The 25,817-nt window shown below is 36.3% G+C and overlaps 1 protein-coding gene across 6 annotated transcripts in view; it reads right to left on the bottom strand.

The window, feature by feature from the left end:
* Positions 1–3,478: 3,478 nt before the first annotated feature.
* CNOT6L (CCR4-NOT transcription complex subunit 6 like) overlaps positions 3,479–25,817 on the bottom strand; it is a 103,073-nt gene continuing 80,734 nt past the window's right edge. For 5 of the 6 annotated variants that reach the window (XM_007998983.3, XM_007998981.3, XM_007998982.3 and 2 more), the window contains exons 9-12: positions 21,443–21,594; positions 18,886–19,113; positions 16,198–16,400; positions 3,479–10,693 (exon numbers count right to left, since the gene is read on the bottom strand). In XM_007998983.3, the coding sequence (XP_007997174.1) occupies positions 10,481–10,693; positions 16,198–16,400; positions 18,886–19,113; positions 21,443–21,594 (796 nt within the window). In that variant the 3' untranslated portion in view covers positions 3,479–10,480. Of the gene's footprint in view, positions 10,694–14,562; positions 14,681–16,197; positions 16,401–18,885; positions 19,114–21,442; positions 21,595–25,817 lie in introns of all 6 variants that reach the window. The other variant, XM_073017426.1, reaches the window with a different exon arrangement.

The raw sequence follows: 25,817 nt of genomic DNA on the forward strand, positions 1-25,817 counted from the left end.
ATTTGCCTTCTTGCAATCCATATTCTTGTTTCTGAAGATCACATCCCAAAATAAATTACCTACAGGGAAGATCTCTCAGGCTCTGTCCTCCAGAGGAACTTAGTCTAGAACAATTAGTACCAGAAGTAGCCCAAAGAAGCAAAGGCTGTAGATGAATTCTGGACCTGCATCACTCTCTAGTCATTGCTGGTTGGTGAAGTGACTAGAGAATACACTAGTACACTTTCCTTAGTAGTGGGTTTGAAGTGCACGTGGAAAGGCAACTGGCACTTAAGCTGTTGGGGGCAATGGTAAGTCCAAGGACTGTAAGGTTAACTGGTTTTCAAAATGGACTTTAGATACCTTGAAAAAAAGGAAAATGACAGGCTCAAATTAGCTAACTATAACTCAAGGCACACTGTGAAAGTCAGAATGCATCCACGGCAGTGTTTATAGACTATCATTTCAGCAGCCATGGGGCAAACAGTGCCAAAGATCAGGCTCAAGATTTTGCACAGTAGCAGAGCCACAAAGAATACATGCATCATCTTTGAGATTGTGCATTCAAAGTGAGCCTTAAACCCTGGGCTGGGGACATTTGCGTAGAAAAGCTAGAGAAGATTGAATCCCCAGATATTCTTAGCCTTCAGACCCCCCTTTCTTGCTAGAGGAAAGAAACCCCCCTTTGCCTACATAACTAACAAAGTTCTCACACGTAGCAGGTGTCTCACAAGATGATGCTCAACCTCCATTAGATCCATTCCTGCCTCCTCTCCTTGACTGTGACCAGTAACTATCATCATATTACAGTCTGAGCAAGGAATACACCAGAAGAATATAGTGTACACACCCAAAGAATTCTAAGGTCTGGGCTAACATGACTAGGAACTGAAGAAACATGTGAAAGTAGATATTCAAAGTGCAAACCAGGGCACCAGAATAAGATTGCATTTTATTGACATGGTGGCACTCTTCAGTGGATCAAGCAAGGAGTCCTGGAGGCAGTCCCAATATACTGCTGGCATGCCTCCTTGGAGCTCAGTGTTGCAGGTGGACTTCCCTGGGAAGAGACTCAGATGGAGATTAGCATGCAGGAAACTTATCAGTGAGTGCTCTCAGAATCAAACCCTGTAAAATGGAAGGAAAGGAATTACGATTTGACTGAGAAGAGCTCAGGGGAACAATGCAGAAAGGAGCCTTGGGAACTTTGAAGATGGGAAGGCCCTTCAGAGTTGCTGAGGTGGGCTAAGACCCAGACTTTATATCCACCCACACCCAGGCACGGGAAATATATTGGCTGCCCCCAGAAAGGGGTCATTTTGGGCTCACAGTGCTGGCATACGCAGACTCATATTGACAAGAAGGTGGGGTTGCTCCCACAATGGGAGGCAGAAAGAACCATGTCTGAAACCCAAGATTCACTGGGCATCTCTTGGTTCCTTTATGTCTATGAAAGCAACCGTCACCCAGCAAGTGTAACTATATCTCGTTGGGATGAAGGTCTGGGCACACCACCTCAGAGAAGCAACCTAGATCCACTGACAGGCTGCTGCAAAGCTGTGTAAAATCTGAAATGTGTAATAGAAGAGGGAAGATAAATATTAATCACAACCTCAGAACCAGCTGCAGCAGGGGACTATATTCTTTGTCCCACTACTCCTCATCTATTTCTTTTTATTGAGATTACAGCCTGCCACAATGTAGGCTATGATGAAATGGACTTGCCCCTGGGCCCAAACATATCTCAGTGATACAGTTACACTGTAGTGGACCCCTCTTATGCTTCACCTCACACCTCTCAGCTCACTTCCTTATTCTATTACGTTGGCAACCAGATGCACACCAGTGTAACTTGATACACTTTGCTGAGCCACACCAATTATTTCTCGCTTTCTGCACCCACCCTTCTCATCCCATTTCTCCATTATCACTATGTGGGACACCTGCAGGAACTTGCTAAGTGAATTTGATACATGCACAAACATGGATGGGAAAAGGAATTAACACCCACGGAGTAACCTTTGCCTCATCCCATTCCTCATGAAGATAATTTTCAGGTGCCTTCTATTCAGCTCCACAGAGGGTCCTTGGCATGTTTATACCCCAGTTGCCCAGAGAAGTAATCAATCAGCTCTCTAACGCATCCTTGACTTGACTTTCCAAACTCCTTCCCTATTTCATTCTTCCTTGTCTCCCATTCATTCTTGAGATCAATTACCCAAAGAAACTACCTCCATGCAAACCCTTGTCTTCGTTTCTGCTTTCGCGATAGCCACTTCATGAGATTTAGTTCATCTCCCCTTTACCATTGAGCCTACATTTTGCCCAAGGTCACATGGTGAAATGAAAGGACACTTGGTGAATGTCTTCAATGCCTCATCACAAAGGTATCTTAACAAGGCACTTATCTTGAAAATCTGGACAACTTCAAGAGTCACTTCATGTGAGAGTGATTCCACTTTTGGAGGACTTCCTAAAGGCTGGTGAACACAAAGGCTTCTGTGAAGACAAGGTCTTCAGGGTCAGTGACAGCCTCACATTGGATCCTTGGTAAAAACAAGTCAACAGGCCCTGAGCTGTCAATGTTGACAATCTGTTCCAAAATAATCTACCATTATCTTTTCCAAGTACTTACTAAGCTGCACAGCAGTTTTCTGTTTCACTAAAAATAACGTTCTCCATTACAACTTAAAGTCATTTTTCAGCTGAATAGCTGTAAACATAGTTTGCAGAATTCCTATTTCACTATGTGCCTTCTCTTTTTTCCCAAGATTCTACGATTTAAGATATCTTTACTTTGACTAAAACACTGGAATATCTTCTGTGTCATAAAGAGTATTTGCAATATGAATTCTCAGAGGACAGGCATTATAAAGATGTCTTTCATCTTAATATACCCACAGCACCTTGTTAATAGAAGACACCTGAATATTTGTTGAATGAAATTTATTTGAGATCTTAGCAGGTCCAGCTGTTGAGTTTCTTCAATATTGATAACTCAGCAATATCTGTCTGGTGGTTGTCAGTCAGGATGGACTAAATTAAGCCCTAATAACACAACTTTATTGTATTAACACACTGAGATTTAGCAGTTTTTTCTTACATGTCCAAAGGACAGCAGGGGAGTTCTGTTCATCAAAGTCACTTAAGGATCTGGAATGAGAGATTTCATCTCAACATAGGCTTCTATGATCACACAGGCAAGAAAAGGAAATACGGCAAATTAAAGACTGGCTCTTAAAGTTCCACTCTGAAGTGACATATACCCCTTGGCTCTGGTTTCTTCAGGCAAAGCAAGTCATATAACTAGCTTCAGATTTTATTTTAAACAAGGTACTTAGTAGTTTTCACTAGAAAAAAAAAATGTAGCATGAATTCGTAATTACGTATTTTGCCCTGAATTATCTCGGCTCTCTACTTCACTTTAGAAGAGACGTATCAACCTAAAAGCAGAGGTTTATACTGCACAAATAAAGAGTCAAAAACCAAGACAAAGGTATGCAGTTGCAAAATGGCCATTTATTGCCTACAGGGGAAGGAAAGGGAGGGAGAGAAGGGAAGTACACAGGTGCAAGGAAACAAGCATATATTTAGCCCTATACATCATGTGTGAGCAGTAACCAATCTCCAAAATGGAAAAAAATATTTTGTTATCTGACATAGTAGTTAAGGTTCTTAAGCACCTCCCTTCTGAGCTGCCACAAGATTTAAAAGGCAGGACTGCTTTTAAGTCAATGTTCACATTAATGAAAAAATACTACCAACCGTGTCCTTTTGCACGCACACTTTGTACAGTGTCTATTGTGAAAAACATCTCAGCTGAGCAGTTTTGGTCAAGATTCAGACCTCATCAACTGTTTAACTGTAATAAATAGAAAAATAAAGCAGCTGGTGATTTTGTCAAAGAGAATGCATTCAGTAAGAGTAGAACCACTGTCTCCAGGGATGGCAGAGAGTGTTAAATGGTTAAAACACCTACAGAACCAGTCTATTAAACATTAAACACTAGCAAGCTACAATTACATGGCACTTTATTAAATATTCTAATTTTTAAAAAATCTTAGATTTTTAAACTGATTACTGAAACACAATAACAAGTTGATTTAGTCCTTGGCTTTTTCTTAGAACAAAAGCAAAGTAAATATACAACCTAAAACAGCAGAATTTGTTTTGGAATAGTATCAGTGGAAACTACCAAGTATTCAGGGAAAAAGTTACTAAAACACCTTGCTTGGTTTTATAGTCATGTGCTTTGCTTTCCAACCATTAGAATTAGATAGTTACAAAAACACTTTATAGGCCACAGAATGACTCAAATGTATGCAAAATAATGAATTCTTTAACTTAATGCCAGGTAATGAAAATAAGTGAACCTTTCCCTACTCAAACGATAAACTGAGTGGAAAAGTAGATTGTCCCATGGACAATTAGTTGGCACTTGTTATATAGCTGAAAAAAATCACAACAGAAGACATAAATTAATCCATGGTGAATTTGACCAACACACCCTGGCCCTTATAGAGAGAAAAAGTACATACACACTCTCTTTTTTAAAAAAAAAAAAAAAAAAAAGTCCACCATACTTCCCCACTCCAGAGACAACAAAGCCAAAGATGAAACATTCAACCTTCTCAAAATATTCTAAGTATTTCTATTGAACTCTGTATCTCAGCTTCTCCAAGATGAAAAAGTTGTTTGCATTTGGACAACTGTACGAATGCCCATAGTGCACATCTCAGTGCTGCTGGTGTTTAAGAAATGTGTCACCCATAACCCTGAACAATTCCAGATCCAGTGTGCAGTAACACAGCCATCCAAATCCCTCCCCCTGAAAAGTTGGCAGAGCACCGCTCAGGAATTTCACAGGTAAGGGAATATATTTTTAGCAAGTTAAGCACAGAGAAAGGACAGTACAGTTTCTAAGTAAATACAAACCCAGATACTGCATCACTTACTGCCTCAAGATTGAAACAAGCAGCAGGATACTAAGTCTGTTTGGTAAGAAGCAAAGCCATTGTTTGATATCAATGCTGAACCAATTTTGTGACTTCAGATAACTGCAAACTAAATAAAATGTGGTACATATAACGATTGATAGCTTGAAAGAAAATACATCAGTAATTTGAAATTAATACGGAACTGAAATGAGCAAGAAAGGACCACTTCTGAGAGGGTTACCATGATTCTTATGCCTTAGAGTTAAAAGTGACAGACATACAACTGGAAAATTATCTAAATTTTGAGATTGTCCTAACAAAAATAACTAGTAATAGGCACCAAACTAGAGCCTCCGAAAGATTCTGAAAGCTGAATGGACCATGCTACCACCATGCCAAAAGAGTCATATCACTTGGCATTTGTATATCATTTTCATGTGATTTGTTTCTGATGACATACTTCTAAATGCAGTTCAATGCTACCCAGTTTATACAATGTACCATAAAAATTAACATTTAATAAGCACAAATGTCCTTATTTCATATGCTTTGAAAGTGAAAGCTGTTTTGCTTAAAAAATATTCCATTACTTCAATGTTCACGTCTGTTGAAAGAAGAACTCAACATGTTTATTTTCCTTTGGTTCCAAGAATAACCCAAGTCTAACCAAACGTATGCCACAAGAAATTGCCAACTGGGTTCATAAAGCTTGGTATTTTCCTGGTATCACCCTACTTCCTGGTGTAGGACCTGTGGTTTAATAGAGACATTTACATAAAAAAGGTATTTGGTTAAAACAAGAAATATGCATGCTCTTCCTTACCACCTTCCTGGAAAGAACTGCTTAGTTTCTTTCTGTGAATCTTGTTCAAGACATCCTGTAGTACAGATATAAGGGCTGCTTCTTTTTTACCCTCAAGCTTTAAGGTGACACTTATAAAATAAAGGTGAGCATATCACTCTATAAAATGAAAGATGGTCTTGGCGTCCTGTTCTTAAACAGATTAGAACTTTGGTAAATAAGACAGGTTAAAGATGTACTAAAATGTTTGAATTTAATTTTGGTGATTACGATGCTATTACAAAATTAGAATCGCCCAAAGCAACCATAGTATAAAAGTTCTCATCTGTCTACAAATTCAAAACTTTAGTTCAAGTTTCTGGCTTCCTTAGTTAATCTGTCTACCTACAATTCACACAGTTCTCCAAACATGATATGACTCAAAGGGAAAGGCGTAAATGAATCTGCTACACATTACAAAAGTGACCTTTTTTAAAGGGTAGGGCAGGTGGCAAAAAGAATATCTTACCAATGTGAGAATTCACATTTCTGTCAAAATGTAAGTATGTATGAGTGCTATTTTGAAAATGTGCCGTAAAGTCTTTGCTTGCTATAAAAACCATTATTTTCCAAAAACTGGTCAGCATATTTTGCAAAGCTATTAAAATACCTCAGAAACAGAATTTAATAGGTTAGAATCAAATAAGCACTGGGACACAGTTTTATCATTAGAAAATCTAGCCATGTATTATGAATGACATAATGATATGGTTATATGCCTCTGGTTCTTCAAATAACATATTTAGCCTATTCTTCCCTGTGCTTTCTATACTCTGCTGTTTCATACTAAAAGTATAGATGGCATTACTGATTTTTAGAAACGCTTGGAAATGCAAATACAAACTTAAATTTTTACCCATTTAACAATATAAACTTAGAATTTTAAAATGGAACACTATATTTGCCCATGTTCCAGTTTTAATGTGCCACATCCTCAATTCTAATATAATCTACCATAGAATCAAGTGATATGAGCCTTAGATATCTTTCAACCTTCTCCCTTGCTTCTCTGTGATTTAATATATAACTTTAAGACACCAAAAAATACGGGCAAATAAGAAACGGAGCTTTTATATTTTTGCCAGCTACACTAAAACACAGTGGCTTCTTTAATACATTCACACAGGATGCTAATTAGTAAAATTAAATATCTGCCTGTGAATATCAGAAAAGTAATTTGAAAAGAAAGAGCTTGGAACAAGGCAAATGGGAGGGGAGGAAAAGCTGGTCTCAGAACCCATTGTGCCATACCTGACTTCAACATGTGATATTCAAACGAATGTTCACACGCCTTACATCAAAGAAATGAAACAAAAATATTCAGCTATGTTATTATACAAAATTTTTTTTTTTACATAAAACATCATAAATCTGGAACAGATTTACTATATCTGAATTCTAAAAAGTTGCCTATAGAATGGTGCTGGGATTCTGTTCTCTGCTTGCTTTTAGGCAGTGCTGTTGCTTAAAAGTTGACACCAGGCACAATATTTTAAAACAAAATCAACAAGCAAGGAGCAGTAGGTGGATCTGAGCCTTTCCCAGATGTCAGGCCTGAGGATGCTGCAATATTCCCCATCAAAATGTGTAAAGCTATGAGGCGGATACTGATGCCTGAGAGAGTGGGTGACTTGACATGCACTTGTATGACTGTAATAATGGCAAACAGTACAGTTTTCTCTTCCTCAAACAATACTGTTTTAGTAAATTTAAAGAACATTCCAGTTCTTAGACAAATATCGAAATATTTAAGTTTTAGAAAAATATGTATCACATTCTGAAAATGCCCAGATTTTTTTATCTTCTGATTAAAATATGCAGCAGCCCAATGGCATAAAGCTTAACTCATTCTGATAACTAGAAAGTATATGAGAATATATATTTTACTTTCATTGAATATATATATGTCATTCACCTCTTCCTTTTGGCTTCTCACTGCCAAAGTTCCAAATGGCATGCGTTTTAACAAGACAATGCTGAGGAAAGCAGCATTTCTGATCATCTGAATTGGCAGCTCAAAACAGATACCACTCCTTTTACAAAGGGAACAGAGGGTGAAGGGTATGTGAAATTTGGGCAGTGGGCTAAAGGGAAACCGTGCACATGAAATTTGGGTTACCATGCCCCAAGTGTGTACCACCCAAAACATAACACAATTACCTACTTCAACAGAGCTACTACCAACATTTACTAAAACCACATTAAAAATACACAGGATAATGAATGGTTTGAAAGAGCGCATTTGAAGCAGAGAGAACCCAATTACACACCTTCCTGCAACAGAGTGCCTCGATCATACACAAAATAAACTTAAGCTGTTTACAACGTTTCCCATTTTTTTTATTTTTTCCCTCTACATTTAACTATTAAAAAAGTTTTTTATTAATAAATGGGCTCCTCTGTGGTTCATATACAATCATAAGTGAACTTTAAATTCCATTTTATACAAACATCTCAAAAAATATTGGGAGTGAAGTATGGTAGGAAATATTGCTCACATTGCTAATTAACATGCGTATATGAAAGGAGGAAAATGTTTTGTTAGTGCATATACCTCCAGAGCAGAAAACCCACCCAAAACAAAAGATCTAAAATAAAACATACAGTAGCTGATTACAAAAAAAGGTAATGTCCACAAAATTAAGTTTTTCATGCTATTCTACTTTCCAGTACTATGCTTCAGGTAATCAATTTGCATGGCTAGATGTTGGATACTTGAGGTATATAAGAAGGGAAACCTGCATGTTGAGGAAAATCTGTCATCTTAAGGGTTGTTTCTTTTTGTTTATTCTGGTACTTTAACATTTTTAAAAGAATATTTTATTTACATCAAAATTCACTGAACTACAATGACATTCCAATTATAACAGATGACAAACAACGCCTCTATCACTAGGCACTTTTAAAAGGGAGTTTAGGCTTTACAGAACCCTTCTGATGCAATCCCATGTATGATATGACATCATCCCACCACCCTTGTCCCACTAAAATTACCCTTCTGGGGAAATATTATCTTATATAGCCTGATTAATTTACTATGGAAGAAATTAGCATAAAATGACCAAAGTAAATGTATCATTTAAGACCAATAAAACAGTCTAAGATGTCAGGTTTGAAAGAGGAGATAAATTGTGTATATTTAAAACTAATTAAATAATTTAAATTTGACCTGTACTTTATATATTAGTGAGACACAAATATAGGCTATTGTCTTTTAAAATTTCATTCGCATAATGGAAAATTTCTTGTTTAATAAAAATATCACATTTTGAGACTAGAAACAGTAAAGTGCATGAAAAGTTTAAAATATAAATTTCAGAAAACTCTTATAGCAGCAAAAAAGCAGAATAAAGAAAAACTTAAAAACACAGACACAACCTTTTCCTGTTACTGTGCCATAATTAACATCAAGTAGCCAACCAATTATTCCCCAGAAAACAGTATTCTGTTCACTGCCTCTTGAGTCACAGATTTTCAACTGGCCCCTCCTAGGCAAAAAAAGATTCCAACATACCTAAAGGCATCAACAACTGGGAATAAACCAGTAGCTTCTTAATTCAACCCTGACAGACAAAGGAAACAAAGATTAAAAGCATATGATGGCCATTTGGCAGCTAGAGTCAGGACAATGGCCCAAGGTTTTCAACTACTGCCCCAAATGTGTTCCCTCTCTCCCAAATCCTTTGCACTGTCATCTCAAAAAAACCAACAGCCCCATAATCTATGTTGGAAACACATAAAGTATCTGTATGATTTTCCCTATCTGAAACTTTGATCAAGGTCCTTTTATTCAGATTTTCTTTAATGTCTGACTATAATGGCAAAAATGATATAGGTCATATAACATCTGTTTTCCTGGCACAACCGAACAGAAAGAAGGTTGAATTGGAATAAGGAAAAATTCATTCTGTGGGCATCCTAAATGTACCGCATTCTATTTTCAAGGTATGTGGCAATATAGATTACTTACTCTTTCTCTATAAATAACTTGAGAGACAGGCTTAGAATTAATACTTCCAACAAGGTTATATAGAGAGGACAAAAAAACCAAATTGATTCCTCAAAAAAACCCCAAACTAGCATTTGGCCAACAAATTGTCCTGTGGTGTTACATGCTTGATTATGAAAGCATATTGTACAACCATCTTTAATTTTTCAAATTCTCTTACAACGTGTAGAGGCTATCTCATAGTTTATGTACAGAACGAGCAAATTTAAGTACTCTGTTAATGTGCAAATGACTTGGGAATCCAAAAATCAGTTATAAAGGAAAAATTCAAGGTTTTCCCTGGAAGGCATATCATCATTCAGTTTAAAATACTGTATTTATAGTTTTTAAAAATTGCCTTTTATAAAATGGTTGGCTTACTGAAACCACTCAAAAGAAAGTATTTGTTTTGGAAAAACAAATACACTGTTGTTGGGCCTCAAATTGGTAATTTATCAATTTTGAATGCTGGCTCTTAATACAATATAAAGAAGGAGGTCCAATTTAAAAATATGTTAAATTAAAATTTTGGAAAGAGAGTAATACTTTGGTTCCAGCCCTACTGCCAAATGATACCAATATGCACAAAAATGTACAAAGTCTTACAGCAAACACATAATGAAAGAAACCTGAAGAAGCAGCTTAAGGATGGCCATACTTCACTCCTACATACTTTGATTTACAACTGTACAGGTCCATAGCAACAGATCCCCGTCTTGGCGGGGCAGTACTCCACTACCTCCGATTAGGCAAGTGAACACCATTGACAAGAGGCAGGAGTGGAGGGTGGAGTTCAAGTTGTGTTAACAGTGAGAAGTGGTCTGAAGGGATGTGAGGGTGTGGACACCCAGTGATGTTGTTCTCAACCAGCCATTGAGGATCTAAAGGCCCCAGGACACCAAGCACGTTCATATGAGTCTTGGAATAGAAAATGTAGTCAATCACGCCCTGGAAAGAGATTGGGGACAGGAAGAAAAGAAAAATTCAGGATATATAAAGAACAATCCATAACTTATAAAAAACAAAAAACTGAGTATCTTTTCTTTTGGTACCTGTTGTCTTGATAGTGGGTCAAGTAAGGCTCAAATCTTCAATGGGTATTACATGAAATAAAGGTGGCTCAATAGGGAAACACAGCATGCTACTGGAATTATAAATCCTTCCATTTGTGTGTAAGTGATAATTTGAGAAGCTAAACACATTAAATTATGTCCAGTTGTCTTTAGAATTGGCCTGCTTGGTTTAGTGAAATCTAACATATCAGTATAAATATAATGGAACCTGTACTAATCCTATTGGCTATAATAAGTAGAAAATAAGAATATTTATATAAGCACATACATAGTTTATGGTATTATTTTCAATTATTTGCATATCGAGATATCCAAACACACCTGGCTGAAGCTGTAGTAAACCATGTTTATGAATTTGCTAATCCTAGTTTAGCTTTCCCAGATATGCTACATACATACAAAACACTACACAGTTAACTGTCCTATTCTTAATTTAAAATACTCATTTTCACAAATACTAGAATATGTGTAAATTCTGGATTTCCTTCCTGCATAAGGATAACTCAGCAAAAATCATTCAGCAGGAAGCCATACATAGCAGTTTTATCTCTCAGAGCTAGATGACTTGATTAGTCTGATCAGTAAGTCTGAAAACCAGGGGGCTTTTATTATCCCAGGTTGTGTATGCAAGAGAGCAAAATCAAATTTCTTCCTATCTAGTTCCTATTCATATCAGGACAGCCTGAGCCCAAGGAGGGAGAAATATTTCTACACCTGTAAAAACCTATTTACAAATACTATACATGAGTTCCAGCCAATACTTTAAAAAGTATTATAATGAAACGGGCTACTTAAAACACAAAAACTTTTAATGAAAACAAATTTTTATATTGTGAGATTTTGGACACAATCATTTCAGTTTGTTGATTTTCATTTGACCAATATCAAAACACCAAAACTGCTCCTTTCCTAAGAGAGAAGATTCAGGTGCAGTGTCTCATGCCTATAATCCAACCCTTTGGGAGGCGGGGGCAAGAGGATGGCTTAAGCCCAGGACTTCAAGACCAGCCTGGTTAAACATAATGAGACCCGGGTTTTTACGAAAAATTCAAACATTAGCCAGGTGTGGCGGCATGCACCTATAGTCCCAGCTACTTGGGAGGCTGAGGCAGGAGGCTCACTTGAGTCCAGGAGTTTGAGGCTACTTATAATTGTCCCACTGCTTTCCAACCTGGCTGACAACAAGACTCTGTCTCTTAAAAAATAATAATAATAAAAGAAAAGAAGCCCTTATCCAACCCTACTTTACCACAAATTAAGGAACTTACATGAGTCCAGGGGACTCCAAGTTTAAATGGTCAAAAAATGATAGGATCATAAGGTATTATCCCTTCATTTTGGTTATATGCCTAGTTTTACAGTGATATTTCAGAAAATGAGTTAACAAGGATCAGGGTAATTTTATTTCTCCTTATGAGACAACTTTTTGCTTCAATTCTGAAATAAAACACATGAAATAATCTCAATTACTTATGTGGAATAAAATCTCCTATAAGGCCGGGCACAGTGGCTCATGCCTGATTCCTGTAATCCCAGCACTTTCAGAGGCCGAGGCGGGCAGCTCACTTGAGGCCAGGAGTTCATTACCAGCCTGGCCAACATGGTGAAACCCCATCTCTACTAAAAATACAAAAAAAAATAGCTGGGTCTGGGGGCATGCAGCTGTAGTCCCAGCTCCTAGGGAGGTCAAGGCAAAATAATTGCTTGAACCTGGGAGGCAGAGGTTGCAGTTAACTGAGAATACGCCACTGCACTCCAGCCTGGGCAACAAACCCTCCTATATCTTACAACCTTATTAGAGTGCCATCATGCACATCAACTGCTAGAATTCTTTGCAAAGGTAGGCCCCAAGAAAAAAAATGTTAAACACTCCAGGAAGTAAGATGTTTTTAATTGAACGCATCACTTGTAACCATTCTCTTGGTTTGAAATATCCGGAGTAAAAACTCTTATCAAAACCCTTAGCCAGGTTATGTCTGTGAATTCACCCAACATATTTGTACATATACATCTATGAGGAGGATCCCTAACTTTGATCATAGGCACAAAGGAGGTTACAGACTAATGATTTTTAACCCTTTTGAGTCAGTTTCTTTTTTAAAAGATATAATACTAATAATGTGGGAAAACGCACTCTTTATATTAGTAAGGACTATTATTGTATAAGTCTATAGAACTGTATTTGGAAAAAAGTCAAAACACAACGAAAATATTAATAGTCTGAGTTACCATTATGCTAAGCTTTGTTTTTTAAAAGAATGCCAGAAAATTATAATACCAATTTCATAATGTAACAGAAAAGTTTACTATTTGCTATAAAATAAAAGCTGCCCTTCCTTTTATTAAATGATTCAGGCACACCCTCAGATTAGAGGATAAGCGTGGGGTGAGGATCAGCAGCAGGTTTGAATTAAGCTGTTTATTAAACTTACCTGGTCTGAAAGTAATGTTGAAAAAGGAGTAATTCTTCTAATTGTTTACTCTTCAGTTCATTCCAAATCAGTTTGCAATTAAAGGAATCTGAGCTCTAACTACCTCTTTTCTACATTTCTATTTTGTTCAAAGACCAAGAAAGTAAACAAATACTAAGCCAAGAAACAAAATTTAACACCTCTCTGATACAATGGCTCCTCACTAATACAAATGGATCTGTATTCGATGCTGATCACAAGGTATTTTATATCTGATGTTACCTATCTTCTTTTACTGATAGATTTCAATACTGGGATAGCATTACAAAATATATGTATAAAACTGAAAAGTTCATTTTCTGTTACTTGGACTAAGAGCTCAATTCTCTCTACTCATGTGTGCCCTTAGTTTAGTCTCTAGCCATCTTTCCTTCAGATACTATCCTATCCTCTCATCCCATCTATCTATCCAGCCAGCCTATTTATCTTCCCATATATTACTCTCTCCCACCAACTTATACCTTTATCCTTCTCTCTGATTCTATCTTACACATCCAAACATCAAACACTCTCTGAGCCAGACATTTCTAGTTCTTTAGCTGTACTTATTTGAACAACGTAAATGGCTCAATAGGATTTTTTATTCAATTATTAACACAAGATCTTTTGAAAGACTGTCAATAAATAATTTAAACCAATTCAGATGACTAAGGAAGGTAGATTAATGTCCCAAATGGTGTTTCTCTGATTTTTTATTTACAGACAAGAAAGAAATAAGCTTTTAAAAAGTCTAGGCTGGGCACAGTGGCTCACACCTGTAATCCCAGTACTTTGGGAAGCTGAGGTAGACAGATTGCTTGAGGCCAGGAGTTCAAGACCAGCCTGGGCAACATGGTGAAACCCTGTCTCTACCAAAACCAAAAAACCCTCAAATTACAAAAATTACCCCAAGACCAGCCTGGGCAACATGGCGAAACCCTGTCTCTACCAAAATAAAAAGCCCTCAAAAATACAAAACTCAGCCAGGCATGGTGGCACATACCTGTAGTCGCAGCTACTCAAGAGGCTGAGGTGGGAGGATTGCCTAAGCCCAGGAGGGTGAAGCTGCAGTGAGTCATGATTGTGCCACTCTAGGTGACAGAGCGAGATCCTGTCTCAAAAAAAAAAAAGGTCTAGGCTGCGTGCGGTGGCTCACACCTGTAATCCCAGCACTTTGGGAGGCTGAGGTAGGCAGATGGCTTGAACCCAAGAGTTTGAGACCAGCATGGGCAACATTGCAAAACCTTGTCTCTACTAAAAATACAAAAAATTAGCCGGGCGTGGTGGTGTGTACCTGTAGTCCCAGCTACCTGGGAGGCAGAGGTAGGAGGATGTCTTGAGCACAGAAGTTTGAGGCTGCAGTGAGCAAAGATCCTGCCACTGCACTCCAGCCTGGGCGACAAACTGAGACCCTATCTCAAAAAAAAAAAAAAAAGGTCTATGTGAAAAAGAAAAAAATTTTTTTCTTTTTACCTACACACATACCTAAACAATAATGATAGTTGCAGAATTACTAAACACTTATTTTCAGGAACTTTATCACAGGTTTTCTGGGTTACGCTGGCAGATATATATCACTATAGTTACAAGGATAGGATTTAAGCTGTGGTAAACTGTGTACCATTAAAAGGTGTTCCTTTAAGCTTACATAAAAGCAATGATGTGCTAGAGTCAGCTAGTACTAGCTTTTTTAGCACCTCTTCCCAACTCTGTGTTCAATGGTATCGTGTTGGGAGGGATTCTGCTACAGTAGAAGTACTTAAACCACAGATATCGGCAAACACCACAAATCAGAGCTTTTTCCCAAAAAGCTCATTATTAAATATTTACCAGCACATCACTACATATGAGTGGCTGGACCAAAATGAACTATCGCTGGATTGAATTATCTTTTCTAATAGCAAAAATACTAAATTAGATTTTATTTCTAAGCACTTTTTTTTCCACTTCATGATTATGAAAGCTGATTATTAACAACACATGAATTCCTTTTCTTCCTCCTCCTATTTGTTTCTTGGAAAGGAGCTAACCCACACAAAAACAGAAAAAGGTTATTGGAGATGTAAGGGAGGCCATTTGTAAATTTCCTTTGGCATTTTATTAAATTCCCGCTAGGCTTCTTATACCAAACTGCTTTCTAACACTTGGATTTTTCCAGATAGTGTAAGATTCTACTATAGATGCCTGAAATGCCAGAAAGTCAAAGAGAGGTACAATAGCAGAGTTACAGGTACACAGAGTGATCAGAAAACTAGCACTGGAAAAGAGATTACATAAAGCCACCACAATCTGTCTTTCTAAAGAAGAGCTGGTCCTATACAATTGGCCTTTCCATTTTTTTTTGTATTTGTCAAAAAATGTCTTTTTCTTTTAGAGTGTTCCACTGCCTAGGAATATATTAGTACAAATACATGGATATAAAATAGAACCAAAGTACAACCTTCTCTAACCCCATTCCCAAAAGAAACCTGAAAAATTTAAAGATACTAAGACATCAATGGAAGGTAGAAAGAAAATCTTGAGAAAATACTACATAAATTCATTCAAAGTGAGTTTTGCTATATTCAGTGCTTTTCTGTCGGGGGCAGGAGGGAGGTTACTGCTGAAAGTTAGGGATGGTTTGAGCAGGTGAGGGTTAACTATATTGATATATACAAAGTGCTTTGACAAGTGCCTCGTACCTAGTGGGCATTTCAGAAGTTTTTGTTATTATTTAAAATCTAAACAAACGAGAGAGCAAAAAGAATTTAAGACAATAGCCACAAAACCCAATAAACCTACTTATATCTAGGTGCATACTTAGCCTAGACATTTTAAGAATCTAAAAATTCCTGAAGATTATACAATTAATCATAAAGAATTTACACCTTTCTTGTTACATGCTTGTATCTGAAATAATTTCTACACCTGCCCAAAGGCTGCCACTCACTTTGAAATCAAAGGTGTAATTGGTGTAAGGCATCAAGTTATTTTCATAGGCGCTCTTAAGTTGGAAGCCATGTGTGATTCTCCCTTCTGAGCTTCCATTCTTTCCATTGCAGCTGAAGTTCATAAGACACTCATTGTACCTTAGTTCCTTGAAGTCTTTATGGTTGTCAGCTACTCCTCCATTGCTTAAGTATTCCACAACACCTGGTAGAATAAAGAAGAAAGAGACACTCCCATTTAGCATTTAGACCTTACACAAGGCTTCACAGCCAAGACTTGTTACCAGGTTAATCCACCAGGCTCAGAATGGTTTTCTTAGATTGAACCATATAAAACTGCCTTTTGTCATTATTTAAAAATAAAAAATCAAATACCAGCCATTTCATACGATTCAATCAACTGAATCAAAGGATGTTTGCCTATTTCAGAACAAAATATATCAGGAACACTCAAAGATATCCTTAGTTTTCTTGGTGGTTCTTCAGGCCAAAGATGATTTCCAGGACCTAGGATGGCATTCACCAGGAAGGCATTAACTCTAAATGTTTTCGGAAAATTATTCCAAACCACTATCTCTTATAGCATTTTCCCATTCTAAGCAACAACTTTGCAAATATATAAGTAGAACATATTAATAAAAAACGTTTACAACAAAAACAGATTTTGCATCTTTAACATTTCAATGTCTAGTGTCAGCTAGACAATATCATTCTTTATTTTGAGCTACAGTGAGTTTTCTCAGTCTGACACTATAAAGAATATTATATGCCAGAAATATACCACTTGGCTAAAAATACAAGGCTGAAGAGAAGAATAGCATTCAGAAAAGTGCACTGCTTCCACTGAATTAGCAAATATGAAAACAGTATCAAAACCCTTATGATGATTAGTGCATTATTAGAGTCATCTTTCTATTTGTAATAAGGATTGATAGTAAGATATAATGAATGTGTGATAAGCACAATTATCAGTATTGTAAATAGTTCAGAAGGCACTATTATTTACCTAGTATTTGCTACATGCCAGGCACTGTTCTAAGTGCTTTATTCATGTAAATCTCACAAACAATTCTACGAAGTAGATAACATGATTCCCCCCTTGTTAAAAATGAAGAACTAGGCTGGGTGCAGTGGCTCACGCCTGTAAACTCCCAACACTTTCAGAGGCTGAGGTGGGCGGATCATCTGAGGTCAGGAGTTCGAGACCAGCCTGGCCAACATGGTTAAAAGCCTATCTCTACTAAAAATACAAAAATTAGCTGGGCGTGGTGGCATGCATCAGTAATCCCAGCTACTGAGAGGCTGAGGCAGGAGAATCGCTTGAACCCGGGAGGCAGAGGTCGCAGTGAGTCGAGATTGCACCATTGCACTCCAACCTAGGCAACAAGAGCGCAACTCTGTCTCAAAACAAAAAAATAAAAGGAAAAATGAGGAACTTAGTCACAGATTGCATAGTTCATAAGTAGCAGAATCAGGATCCAACCATGACAGTCTGGCACCAAAGTCATTTCACTACGTTGTGTTGCCAAATGCCAGCTAACTGGCTTTAACAAATCAAATACAATGGGAGAAAAACTTGCATTTGAGAGTAATTCAACTTAAGAAAGGATTAAGAAAGGAGCATGTGGTTAAAGTGCCAATCAGGCTAGGAGTTAAAGACAGATATTTATTAACAATGATTTCAGCATTATTTGCTAAGAAGAAAAAGATGTTTTCAAGTTCAGTGACTTTTTTAATATTCCAAGTGGAGGCATTTAGGTTATCTTATAGTAACCTTATTGTTACTTACTTAAATAACTTAAAATAGCCTAGTAGTGATAATATACAAAATTTAACATATGCTTTGGTATTAGCAAAAAAGTAATAGTTTAATGTTTTCTATTTGATACCTAAAATGCAGAAATTATTTTTATAAAAAGTAAAATGATATAAGTTCACACATAAAGTAGTTTAGAGGAGCTCAAGAAGTAATATGAAGTCCTACGATAATTTTAATCATTCTTCTGTACCTACTAACAGTATCCAAATATCACTTAATGAATTCACTTAAAAGTTGCTAACATTATTAAACTAGATAGCTACCTGTAATGAATATTTTCTGGCTGCCCCTTCAGATCACCCTTCTGCAGTACACTCTGTGCCTCATGAAGCTGATCTTTATTGCATCAACTGCAAATCCCTCCCCCCTCTAGCTTCTGGTTGGATTTGATCAATGGGCAGCCTGGCAGGAGATCAGAGGACAGAAGCAGAGAGAGGTAAGAATATATATTCCCCTGGTACCCTTCTTGTTGGTTTGCCAGGGATTGACTGCTTCATGCAATTCAAAGTCATCACTCCTATTATGTGGCCCTTTCCTACAACTGTATTTTTTCTAAGTTCTGATGACAGACAGCTCCCACTACTTTCCCTTTTAGGTAGAGGAGTGGTAAAGAGATCTATTACTAAATCCCCTAGTGGCAGAGTACTGCATCATTTATTGCTTTGTTTCCCTTAAACCAGCCAACACCTTTGGAAATAGCTTCTTTACTGAACTCTTTTCTACTACCCTGTGTCCCATCCATGGGATTCTTACTGATACATTCCCTAATTTAGAAGAGAAATTATCTATTCAAAATTTAGGAGCTAGCTGGCCTCTGAACCCAAGAGTAAAAGTGAAATTGAAAGCAGTGAGGAAATGATGTTATAAATACCTGAATCTGGCAATGAGTTAAGATCTGCACATAGCACCAGCGGGATGGAATTAGGATCTGCAGTTGGGCTGCCAGGCCTACTAGAGGCTTTCTCCAGAATGTTTTTAACCTCTGAGACAAACATCATGGTCTGGATAAGCTTCACATCAGAATACTCTGGGTCCCAATGCATGTGGGCATTTGCCACTATAAGCAGCTGTTTGTCTGCAGCATGAATAGGCTTCATACCTAAATTTAAACATTACAAAAAGAAGACACAGTTATGCTTTATGTCTGAAGAAATGTGGCATCCTCAGGTTTTCTCAGTATGATCCACAGCTACTTCTTTACTCTTTTCCATGGATTTATAACTAACTTTTTATCTGATAAAGTAATTCTTAGAAGCTAAAGGGCTGAGATTCTGGTAATCCTACTACGGGAGTTACTCTCCTAGATCAAGTTGGCAAACTGTAGTCCATGGGCTAAATCTGGCCCACAAATTTGGTACAGCCCTTTAAATATCTGTCATTTAAATAGCATAATAATGTAGTAAGGCAGGTTTTCAGTTGAGTTACCTAAACCTCAATCTAAATTCTTACTACTGTCTAGTACTCATTCACCTTGCATTTCCCAAGCACAATACAGCACAACTGTGATAGGTCAGTAGTAAAAGGCAGTAAATTATATTAACCTATATAAGATAAAATAAGCAAGTGATTTGCTACCTGAACAAATTCACACCATATACCCAAATAACATTATTTTAAAAACCAGAATTATAGAGTAGTGTGCTATAAAAGTCTGGACACCTGGGTTTTAGACTTGGCTTTCTTACTAATTGTTTTATGTAGTCTTGGGTCAGTAATTTAACCAGATTCTTTCAGGAAATGAAATATTCCACTAGAATATCTCTAAGGTTTTTTTTTTTGTTCCTATAATTTTATGTTTTTTAATTCTGTTAAAATAAACATTAACATAGTACTTTCCAAAATAGTGGATGGAATACATTAAGATTTTTGAAAATTAAACATAGTTAACATTTACTGACAGATGTCCATAAAATATTCAAGATATAAAACTATTAATATACATACTCACATTCTGTATGTTAGTACCTCTATAGAGAAATCAACAAGAGCTATTTCTAGAGTATGAATGACAGGAGGGATCTCTCACTTTTTACTTTACATACCTTTAAACCATTGGACTATCCGTAAACATACAAATTTAATTTTTCTTTTATAATTTCTATAAAAGTATCTCAAATTTTTCTATTGGAATATAAGCTTTGGGGAAAAAGACCTAATTTTCTAAGTCTACTAGTTTGGTAAAGTTTCTTTCCAGTCTTACCAAGCTATAATTATCTTCAGTGTTGAGAAAACAAGGAATTGAAGTATCTGTTATATCTGACATAGTCACATTTAAAGCAATTTGATAATAAGATAAATACCTGTAGCCAAATCTTCTAAGCTATCTTCTTTTCCTAGAAGTTTTATAATGTCACTTTTAGCTACAGATTAAGTATTCACAATATTAAAAATTTTCCCCTTCAAGGGAGCCATAAGCACTATATTACTAAATTCCCCTTCTAGGAGTACAAGAGGTATGTATTTCAGAACGTGAAAGTGTCTACTATTTAAAATTACTCATCTGCAAATTAAAAGGGAGTAAAACTACAAAAGAAATTCTCCACAATATCAGAAAAAAAAAAAGTACCAAACTTTGGGAAGAATAAGATTGTAAAGGACATAAAAGTAGATAAAAACGGAGGGGCTAAGAAAAGTAAAAAGTTCAAAATTTCACGATCAAAGATTATCTTTGATAATGAATAAATTGAAGTATGGTGAGAAAAGAAGGTCTGACATACATGCACGGTCTGAACAACTCAAATCAATACTCAAGGCAGAAATAATCTTTTCCTCTACAAAAAGTACAAGGGAAAAAAAAGCTCTGACGTGGTCTCACTCCTTTCTTGCTTAAAATGTACTAGTAAACAATGAAATGCTCAAAGGCAGGCAGTAGGAAGGATATAAAAGGTCTGTTGTGTGTAAAGTACATAATGAGTTTCTGACTCTGAAGGAAGCTATAAATAATCTAAAATGCTAAAGAAAATACCATGTAGATAAAAGATCCTGCTCTTACCCTGAAAATGACTGAGATATAGCCAAGAAATTAGAGAAAATGTGCCAAGTCCTTAACCTTGAAGACAAAAGAAACACACTCAAGAAGCTAAAAATATGAATCAAAAAGAGGACTAAGTCATCATAATTTCAAAATTCAGCCTAATCAAAATACTCCCTATTTCAAAGAACTGCTTGGGATTAATGGCATATTTAAAAAGATTTTATTACATATATTATCTGGTAAGTAAAAAAGACTGTGATAGAGAGCACAGAACATCCCAACAAATATAAGATGCTTTACACAATGGTGCTATTTTCCTGCCCATCTCCCTTAACTTTCCTCAAAAGAAAATAACTTTGCAATAAATAACAGCAAAATTCTATTCACTTGTTTTGAGGTAGAAAAACTTGGGATGGTGTTTATTTTTAGTAAGAATATTTTACATTGCACTCACCTGCTCCAAATAGTTCTTTGTGGACCTCTAATACCACAGCGACACCAATATTATCTTTTGTCATCACTCTGTTCAGCATAGCTTCGGATCCATCTGAATTAGCCATCGCCACTTGGTTAAATTCCACTGTATGCTTCTGCACCAATGTAAATCTAAAAGGTACATTATTATAATAATTTTAGGTACTTAGACTATCATGCTGAAAGACATTAAATGAAAGAAACATGACATTATGCATTGTCTCCCTTGTCATTTTCTAGCTGCAAGTGGCCATGTGATACAGTTCTGGCCACTAAGACACAAGAAGTCTGACTATTGTGAAAAGTTTCTCAGAGGCCCCACCTAACAAAGATGGCATATATATCCCTTCATGCTTTTATATCTTGCCCCTTACAGCTAGTGCTCGGAGAAATAATAACCATCTTGTGACCATGAAGTAAGAAGCAGGAAGGCAAAAGCCAACCTTCTAAAAATGGGGAAGCAGCTGAACCAGTTCTGGACTGCCTATTTCTGGAGTTCTTGTGTTAGAAAACCACCCTTCCCTCATTTAAGCCACTGCTAGAATTTTCTGGTATTTAAAAGTGCACACAATCTCAACTAAGTTAATGATAAAAACATAAAAAGAATACAATCCACCTACCCTGTTTGTAGGTTTATTTCTACCACATCAAGGTATCTGTCAACAAAATGCAGGGGCACACCCTACTAAATACATTACTTGCACTAGGTGTTCAGTGGTGAGAAGACATACTTAGGCTCATAACAGATCCCCTCCCCACTTTCAAGCTTTGAAAACAGAAACTAGTTTCTGTTTCTTCAAAAATATTGACTTACTATGCCACAGGATGCTGTACTAAATGAAGCAATATTCCCTTCCCTGCTCCAATTCTGAATGTGTCAGATGGGCTGACAAGTGTAAAGGGTCAGTTTATGTGCCTATTTCTAACCCACAGTGCCTAAAGCAACTATAGTTTCTACCCTCTAAAGAGGTAATCTATAAGCTTAAATATGAAAGATGAAAGTTACTAAGGTGAGGAATGGGGTTAAGAGCATCCCAGGTAGAAGATGTGAAAGGTCCTGAGACAGCAAAAAGCTTTGCAAGTTCATGTGTTAGAAAAGAATGGAAGGGTATGAAATGATGCTGAAGAGGAGAGATAAAAGTTCTAAGCCAGGACATAATATCATTTGATTTACATTTTTTAAGATCACTTTAGCTGCTCAATTAAAGAACTGTTAACTAGGAGGCAGATTAGAAAGTTTGTAAGGTATTCTGAAAGAGAAATGATGGTGGCTTGAACAAAGGCAAGAGAAATCAAGAGGAGTGAGCAGATCCAAAATGTGTCGTATAGACAGGATTGACCATTGTCCATATCAGATTTCTTCAAACAATTTTAAGCTGTGAATACCTTTTACAGTTTCTGGTGAGATTCCCACAGATAAAACAGATAAAGCAGCATTATGTTAGAATAAATCAACCACTGAAAACAAGCAACCTATTTTGATGAATACAAAAATTTGAAATCAGAGGACAGACATTATATAGTTTTACATTAGTCTCAGTGTCCAATTAATTTTTGTATTTTGTTTTGATTACAGCGTATTACTAAAAATCCTGATTCACACAGCTATAAATGGTAAATAACTGGCCCTATTACTCAGAAAAAAGAAGCAGGCATGAAGAAATTTGATTCAGAGGTCTGCATCAAAAACAAGTTAACTAAGCAGCACTTTATGAAAATGTTAATGATTTCCAAAATGTTAAAACTTGTATTTGAAACATGTGAGTGAACATGTTATTGTCAAATTACGGTTCAATTATTCATATTTAATTTTTGAGATATCTTCTAAATATTCACAGAACTTCTATGGTATACTTACAGGAACCTAGGATTCTGTATAAAAGTCTTAAAAATTCTGTTAATTATAATATTTTTAGAACTGGAATAATTTTACTTCTACCAAAGCCAGGTCATTCTTTGCGGGGTGGGGGTAGGGGAACACAGGACTCTAATTAAAAGAACTATCTTAACTAAAATTTGCTTTCCTGTATTCTTCTCCCATTTTTTTCCATTAAACCTAGATCTAGATCTTTTCTTTAAAAGAATATACATTAAATCTAATTTATCTTCCAAATGACACCACTTTAAATATCTGACAATAGATGTCAATGCTCTCCCACCCTCCATGTCTTCTCCGGAAAAGAAATGATCAGTTATTTGTAAGATATGTGATGTTGTTCATCTGAACAATTTGTTTAAATTTGCTCAACAAATTTAAATTGAACTGACAACTAGGTCTGTTTTTTTGAAAAGTTCATTTGAACAACTCAAGTTTACCCAAAGGTGCAGTACCTATAACTGGGCATAAATGAACTACAGCCTTCTTCATTTTTTAACTGTGTTTTTGTTAATAAAGATGAAAACTTCACTTTGGGGACAGCCATATTAATTATCAGCCAAACAGGAACTCATACATATCTGAAACGTTTTGATCTTTTTGTTTTTAAAACAGGTCTTGTCAGCCCTGCATTTATAGGTATTTCAAAACAAAAACGTGGAAAAAATGATTACATTAAATATGTTTATTGTAGAGATATGAGAACGAAGAAAACTAAGTCACTTATAACTCAATATCTCCATTTAAAAGTTAATATACTTCCCCAGACTTTTCTCTACACACACACACATATATTTTCACGCAATTAGAACAATACTATTCTATCAGGGACATTTCCTATAACATTTAACATTCTTCCAAATCAATTTTGATGACTTAATTATAGTCCACTATACAGATTCACCATAATTTATTTAACCTGTGTTGGACATTTAAGTTAACTTCTCACATATTTTAACTAATGCCGTAATGAACATTGATACATATATTTTTCTGCAGTCTCAGCTGATTCTTGTCCCTCCCTCTTTTTATTCCTTCCATTAATAATCTAAGAGCAGCAATCATTACCTCAGTTAAGTATGACTTCATGCACTTTCGCTCATTAGTTCACCTATTCGGATATTAAGTGCTCTGAAACTTCATCCTATTTAATTTTAAAATTTTTTACAGATATATAAGATAGTTGTACAAATTTATGGGATATAATTCTATTTTTCTATTGGACGTAATTCTATTTTTCTAACTGATTAAATATCCCTGCCAGCTTTTGAACATTTAGAAATGTTATGAGCATGTATTCTCTTCTCTCAAAATAATTAAATTTCTCAATAGGACATTATAATAAAAATAACAATAAAAAAGCTACCATTATTGAGGATCTATCCAGTCTCAAGATTTGTGTTAAGCACCTCATATATGTTAGTCCTAAAATTTGCACATGGAGATATACTGCTCAGATTCCTCATCAGTCCTTCAGGGATTGCTTCAGTTGCAGAAAGCTGCCTACTCATGGTCACATACTTCTAGGAGCGTCACCATCCAATTAGAAATCAAAAGCAAAAGGTCCAGGGATTTGGGCCCCTGGTGATTTAACTCTCACAGGCCATATAAGCTCTAAAGCTCCCTGCTGAGTCACCTGAGGCAGTCAGGCCTGCAACACTTCACTTTTCTCCATATGTCCAATTCTGCTTCCTCCCCTTTCTTTCCACAAGTGTTGATTTCTAACAACCTCCTGAACACTGAACTATCTCCGAGTCTTCTTTCTGGAGAACCCAAATTGCAGTAGGAGGTATTACTACTGCCATTACAAAGATGAAGAAAACTGAGGCTGGGCAAGTCTGTCTTTTTGAAAAGTTTGATAGTTCATCCATCCCCCAAATCCTAGAATTTCTCTACTCCAATATTTTTAACAGATTACCTTTGCCAGTTCTCCAACCACACTTCTGTAAGATCTTTAATACCATAAGATATAATTATCTTCGTGTGAAAACCTAACTAGTTAGTGCAGTTTAGTGACTCTCCTGGCTTACCAATCTCACCTTCGTGGTTTGCCATTCTCCTTTTTACCTGGTCTTAGTGTTTCTAGTTTGAGGAAAATTCTTCTCAATAGAAATCATGAAAGCAAAACATAAACTGTATATAGGTGTTTTTTGTTGATCATCAATTACTGATTATAGAGTCTGCAGTGGGTCCACTCCTTCCTTGTTATTTACAGTGCATAATGTTAGTTAAAATATCCTCCTCATTGCCTTAGCACTTTCACCCAGCCTTTTCTTTTCCTTAAGTTTCTTGGTAATGATCATAGGTTCATAAAACTTTTTAAAAAATACATGACTGATTTTTCTTCATTTAAATAACAATTCTTTAAACATAAATCTTGAGCAACTGCTGGGTTATTAGACGCTTGCAACTACCCTTCCAACCTTCTTTCTCATTGGTATATACTGCCATACTTTTGACTTTTAAAACTTCTCAACCT

Source organism: Chlorocebus sabaeus, chromosome 7 (genome assembly GCF_047675955.1).
Source record: "Chlorocebus sabaeus isolate Y175 chromosome 7, mChlSab1.0.hap1, whole genome shotgun sequence".
Classification (NCBI taxonomy): Eukaryota; Metazoa; Chordata; class Mammalia; order Primates; family Cercopithecidae; genus Chlorocebus; species Chlorocebus sabaeus.